The following is a 6,813-nucleotide window of genomic DNA, read 5'->3' as shown; positions in this document are numbered from 1 at the left end:
GAAAGTTTCCATTAAAAAGATGATTTGCTCAAGAGGCCAGTTTGCCTTTCATCTTGAGTATGTTCCTATGCATTCTGAAATCAATAGAGCTTGGATAACAAACTTGAACAACAGATGTTTTTTAAAGTGTGAACAGGAGGATCTGAAAAAACATATTTAATATGTTTTATGGTGATATGATTTTGGATCTGTGTCTCCTATTCACCTCTATTTCAAGCATGAACCTGCAACAAAATTAAATAGCAGGCAACAAAGCTAGTCATAATGATAAAGCTTCAAAATAAATGCTATTGGTTGTGAAAAAGTGGTTGAGTGAGTTGGATGAAATGGCAGTGTAATAATATAGTAGTGAGCCAAAGTTTGATAGCTTGGAGCTTATCTTTGCACAGCATGCCACTTTCCCCCCAACTCCCCGTATGGCACATTTCTTTATCAACACTTCATTTCTAGTTGTTTACCTTTAAATAATCTTATCAAATCTTAAGTTTGTTCCTCCTAGTGATTGTGGAAGGAAATTCAGAAAGTAATTAAAATGAACAGACCAAAACAGTTTAACCAAAATATCCCCAAAAGTAGAATTTTGGGTAGTTGAAGTGAACATTGTGAATTCCCAGCTCTGCAGGATTCTTTATTTTATGAACACTTCTAGGAATGACTTCAATTTTGCAGTGATAAAGGGTAACAGTATACAAGACTCCCACGTGAAGAGTGCCTATGCCCTAACTGACCTAAAACTGAGGACTGCCTATTATATGCATGTACATATGGGACTAGTTCCACTATGGCAGTAGTTTCCATTATTTGGAAGATTCAGCAGAATGAAATGGCTTAAGCTTTAATATATAAATTTTAATTTACTAGTACCCTTTTAAATAGTTCACTAAAAATTGCTTCCTTTAGTAGTCAAGGTCTCTTATCTGATACCTACTTCCTTCCCCCCCGTGGACGTTTCCTGTTTTCCATCTCAGTCCCCACATCCCCCCATGTATTTCCATGCGCCTTTTCCTGTTGTCATACGTTCTGCTGCAGCTGCTCCTCAGATGCCTCTCCACCAAGGAAAGGCTCCAAAGCCAAGCTTGCTCCTACACAGCGCCATGAAAAAACACTTTGTGGGTGCCTAACCTTACCCCTTGAGCAAGGAGGCGGCAGCACTTACATCTCCGGGCATGCTACCATGAAGTAGCCTGCATATCATTAATGATGCATGTTCCACTTTTTGAAGCCCCTCTTGTGCCTTTGACTTGTCCCCTGTGCTTTTTGTATTGTGCAAGTGGCACAAGAAACCAACAGGAAAGTAAGATGAGTCAGGTCCATGGTAGTACATAGTTAAATCATGTCTGTGCTTTCGTGTATGATTCGGTTACCCTCTCCCTGACGGCTCTTTCTATGGAAATAAAATGTGGAACGATAATTGGGAGAAAACTGTTTAAGGAAGGACCCTACCTATTACATGTGGAATTGCATCTTCAGGGTTTCAGTAGGGTTTGGCTGTAAAACAGAAAGCCAGAGAGAGACTCTGTTTGTACAGGACTGTCAAATACATCTTAGTTCATGAGTGTTTCCGACCCTCCTTTCTACTGCTTTACAAGAGAAATATGACTGTATTTATTTTAGTTACCTGTGTTCCAACAACAGCATAACTGAGGTGGAGTATTACAAAATACTTCTTTAAAAGCTGGAAGTGCATTGAGACATGGTTATGCTGCCAGTATTTTCTTACACGTTTTTTATTGAGGAATACGTTTTGTTTCTCTTCCTTGTTTCTTCTCCTACTGCAGGGGATGGATGTGGGCACATGGTGATGTATCAAGACAGCGGGACCCTGGCATCCAAGAACTATCCTGGGACGTACCCAAATTACACTCTCTGCGAAAAGAAAATCCAAGTGCCTCTGGGAAAACGCCTGATCTTAAAGATTGGAGACCTGGATATCGAATCACAGAAATGCGAATCCAGCTACCTTACCATCCAGAGCTCTTCAACATTGCACGGTATGTAAAAAATAAAGCGATGGCCAATGCATGAACTGGTAGAAGTGTGAGTGTTGTTCTGCCAAGACTGGGGGTGCTGCCACGCTGCGCTGCGGAGGGGCTGCCGGGGCCATGGGGGCTTGTGCCCGGCTCTGGCACATCCACCCCAAAGGGCTCTGCCCTCAGACCTGTGGAGCTCTACTGTCACAGCTTTAGTACAGCAAGTACGTGGTTCTATATCAGCCCTGTACGCTTCTCGGGTAGGGGAAGAGCTGGCTCACTAACCAGACAGAAACGAGATGAGAAATTGGAATCAACGATCCTGCATGTCTCTATTTCCTAGGCAGTTCAGGCCAGGGAGAGGAGATAACCTTTATTATTGCCAGCTATTAGTCACTGATAACCTTTGCTAATGTACAGGCTTTAATACCTAAATGCGTACAGCCAGTCTGCACTCCTGCAAGAGATTTGCACAGGAAGATAAGTGAGTAAATATACTATAGCTTTGCACTTAAAACTATCATAACAACAACAGGATCCTCCCCAGGGAGAACCTGAGGCCTTCCTCAAATGGGTTTTCCCAACCTGTTGTTGCTGAAACTTTGATCTGCTCTTTCTAGAAGAGTCAACCCCCTTTTCAAGTCAGTGTGCCCTTTTTCAGAAGTCAGATTTAAATCCAGGCAGAGGCATGGGGCTGCAGGGACTTCCACAATGCAGAAATAAACATGTGAATTGCCAGTTCGTAAAATTTTGCCTGCTGGGAGTGGGCTGGAGCCCTTAAGTGAGCTGAGGCTGAATGTGCTGTACTGGACTTCACAGGCAGAATGGATTAAATGGGAAAAGACAATGAAGAGATGAGCTACATGGAGCCTCTGCAGGTTTTCCAGGTCACCCAGCTCATTGCTTGGCTCAGTGAAATGTGTGGTTCTCCTAAGCTCGGGACTCATAAGATATCTTAGTAGTAAGGAGGGCTGATTGCCTTTCATTCATGAGCATGATAGGTCTATCACTCATCTGGTGAGATAAGATCAAGTGAGGTATTACAGCCTTGCTCGCAAACGAAGGTAAAGGTAATTATTGTTCTCATACGGGAAGTATTACATTTTGAAACAGCCTTCACCAAGAGTGGGCAGTGACATGTCGATATCTAAGCCTTGCATGAAGCTTGATTTGAGGCATAAGGAATGTTTCTGTTTGTGTGTGCTGGGATTTTTTTATGTTGTTTACCTCATTTCAGAACTGTAAGTAATGAGTTGTGTTTACTTGAAGCAGTCTGTCTGTACTTGGCAGTAAGAGATAGGTGGTTAGTATTGCATTATCATATATTTGAATAATTTTTATCGATGCTATCTTGACATTTCTAATCAAAGGCTTTTCTAGGAAACAAGGATAAATCAATATATTGTTTTCTGAAGTGAAAAATTAAGCTTGGATGTTGATTGAAATTCTTGCCTGAAGACATCTTCACATAGTTCAGTCCTGCAGTTATTCAGCCTGTAAACACAGAATACCTGTGTGTTATGCAATCAAATCCACATAATGAATTTCTTTAAAGTATTCCCACACCCATTTTCAGACCTGATTGGTAATGTCTGATGCATGTGGACTATAATTTGCATTCTCAGTAACGAACTGCACAATTAGCAGATTTTGCTCTTATCTGATTAAACACGTTTTATAGCTTAGGCATACATACCATCTGTAATGGTTTTTGTGGTCTGCAGCTCACTGTAGACTTTCCTACTAACATGCCTACAGAGTCTGTGCTCTACATTCAGGTAAATCCGTGCAGAACAGCAGTGTGGAAACCATGCTATATGCATACATTCACGATACTGCTTGTGTTTTAAAAGACACAGGAATTCATAAATGAGATTAGAGCTTCTCTAAGCGAGTTGTTTCAATAGTTTTGCTATAGCTCTGCGTTTTAATATGGATTAATGTAGGCAAAAGAAACTCTGTGAGTAAGCACTGCTAAGTCTATTCAGTCTGTTAAGTGTCCTTTTAGGTAGCTGTTTCTGAGCCCAGATCTCTTCACAACCCTCCCCTCTTCATGAACACCTACAGGCAGGCCAACATCTTCCCTTTGGCCAGGAAGATACTGACTTTTGCCATCAAAATTCTTTCATAGGATGATGGGGACTTGAAAAGATTTTGCAGGCATTGAAAACATCTGACTAATTAAAAACTAATCTTTGCATGTTTTCCGTATCTGACCCGGGTTTAAAAAGGAAAACCTAAAAAGCTAAGTATGAAAGCTGGCAGTGTGAATATTATTCATGTTTCAAATTAGCCGAGCAGCCTTTGCTCTTTATTTAAGAGATATGCAATTGTAAGACAATAAGGTCCAAAGGGAAATATGTTTTAAATACCATGCTGGTCTCTTCAACTCTACAGAAAACAAGAGAGTGAATGTCAGTATGCGTACAAACGTCTACTGAGGAGCGTGTCTGAAGCTTAGAAAACTGGTCAGAGGCAAAACCTAGATAGTGCACGTAAATATAAAATTAGTGTAAACAAGTCTTCAGATGACAAAGTATTGTTTTCCTTTCAGATTTCTCCCACATGTTGTCTTTACATATAACTGTGAGTCATTCATCGTTGTAACCTTCTGCTGGGATTCATGCAATACAGCAAGGAGTAACTCAATTCGCGTTTGGGTATTTATGTTCCATGCAGTAAAGGGAAGCTGTTATATACAAATGAATGGATTACTTTGATTTATGTTAGCCATAACATTGATTTCTTCACATTCGTAAGTCGGTGACTACAGACTAGACCACTTAGATGCATGTTTTATTTAAGTTTAGGGCATTCCTCAAATTTTGTGGGCTGACACAAGAGTATTATGAATCTAATTCCTTCCTAGAAAAGCATGTATCATTGTTGCGTATGCCGACCTACTAAAGCCTCCCTGCTCAACTGGGACACAAACATGACACTACAGTTCTCACCTTTGATACTTCTCAGCTTTGAGGGACCTGTGAAGGCAGCCATTGCATTCAGATTTCTCCAATATTGCCATCAAATATGGACATTAAATAATCTTAATGAAGCTCTAAAACTGGAGATATAAAGTGGCCGAACGCTGTTATCTCTGGGTTATTACTCTGCACGCTATTTTCTTCAGTGTTCACTGGAGGAAAGACGCTGTAGCAAGTCTTTTCTTTCAAACTGTTAGCTTTGTATCCAGATTTAGATGTGAAAATATTAATCATCAGTCAGCAAAGGTAGTCTAACACCAGTTTTGGTGAAACTGAGTAAGCTTTGTCTGACAAACCTTTAAATATTAACACAGCTTTGCACGTGTTGTCTCTAGGAGAAATAAATAGATGATAGTGTTCTCTTTCAAAGGAATAGCTTTGCACTGGATGAAAATACGTGCTTTTTTGTCCCATAAAAGGCATCTAGAATAAAAATTAATGTGAAGCGTGATCTCACAGTGTAGATAAGGTGCAACCTTTACTGAAATGCTTTTCTTCTCAAGTTAATTGCATTATCTGAGCATATTAAAAATACTGAGCTCTGAATAAGAGCTTCTGATTTTTTAATTAGTTAAAGGGATATGTGAAAACAAGATTAACCACGTGGTCCCTGTAGTTCTCAAGAACACAACTTGCACTGCTTATGAAGGTGTAACATAAATGTTTTAAAAGTTCAACAGGAACTGCTCTTAGTCAGCTTCTTTTCATGCCTTTATCAGATTTCTGTACCTCTTTTGACCCTTTTTTCTTGCCTTTTTCCCTCTCTTTCCCCAACTAATGGCTTAGTATTTTTTCCCTTAATTTTGTGAGATGATCATCAGTCTTGACTGGAGAGAGAGATTAAAGAAGAGATAAGTGCCTACTTACTTCTCCATTCACTTGCAGTCAGTAGGAGGTTGATGTGTTCCTCTGGGGTGGATGTCAGATCTGCTGAGTGACTAGTAATAATTTGGAGAGTTAGTGCAGTTAACTTGTTCTTGCATAATTTACAGCCGGTAACTAGCATGAAATAGATAGAGAAATTACTGAAAATGCTTTCCCCTCCCTGCACCCAGTCACTAAGGGTTGTTAGACAAACTGAGCATTTACTGATGTGTGAGTGTCTGACGGCTGCTGAGAGCGAGTGTGTGCTCGTGTGTGTGTGCACACGTGTGTGGGTGTGCAGGAGAACCCAGCGCCTTTGGATGCCTCCCACCTGTCATTATGACTTGAGGAGATTCATCAAACCAGTCTTTCCTTATTGTGTATTGTAATAAATATCTTGCTTGAATAAAGGGTGTGTCCAGGTTTCTTTTTTGCCCCTCAAAGGAAACTTGTTATTACAGTATTGTTCCCGGTATTTCAGGAAATCCAGTGAAATGCCCAGACAAGTTCTCGCTGAAGATCAAGTCAAGCAGTTTCTTAACAGTCAGAACTCTTCTAACGGTTGGGTTTCGCCTGAGTGGTTGCAGTATCCCGAGGTTTCAGCTTTGGAAAGATTTACGCAACAAAGAATGTCTTCTTTTCTTTTATCAAATGAACTCTTTTTTCCTCTTAGCTGCATAAACTGTATTGTGTATTTTTCTGTCGTTTTTGTTAAACACCTACAGCTCTTTACTAAGGATCCCTAACTGTTGCTGTGCTTCTGTCTTTGGGTTTGGCTAAAACCACAGGCATGTTAGAAATAGGGGATCTTACCTGAGGTCAAGCAGGCAGACCTACAGCTGGTGCAGGGGGCCCAGACCCTCCCTTTTAAAGTTGTAATGACTTCTCCAGCCTGACTCTACTTGGATGCCTTTTCCTTTCCTTTATCACAGTCTTTGGCAACCTTTTGGAAACACTAACTGAAAGTTATATTTGTTTTTCCTAAACTGAGAAAC

General features: G+C 40.4%; 1 protein-coding gene across 1 annotated transcript in view; it reads left to right on the top strand.

Moving 5' to 3' along the window:
- The first annotated feature begins 1,693 nt into the window (after window positions 1–1,693).
- The window catches only part of DCBLD1 (discoidin, CUB and LCCL domain containing 1), a 30,722-nt gene continuing 25,602 nt past the window's right edge, over window positions 1,694–6,813 (top strand). Inside the window, exon 1 of the mRNA XM_009325690.1 lies at window positions 1,694–1,991. Within this exon, the coding sequence (XP_009323965.1) occupies window positions 1,694–1,991 (298 nt within the window). The remainder of the gene's footprint in view (window positions 1,992–6,813) is intronic.

The sequence above is a fragment of the Pygoscelis adeliae genome, unplaced genomic scaffold, assembly GCF_000699105.1.
Source record: "Pygoscelis adeliae isolate BGI_AS28 unplaced genomic scaffold, ASM69910v1 Scaffold54, whole genome shotgun sequence".
Lineage (NCBI taxonomy): Eukaryota > Metazoa > Chordata > Aves > Sphenisciformes > Spheniscidae > Pygoscelis > Pygoscelis adeliae.
The sequence above is the reverse complement of the archived record's forward strand: the minus strand, read 5'-3'. Positions and strand labels throughout refer to the sequence as shown.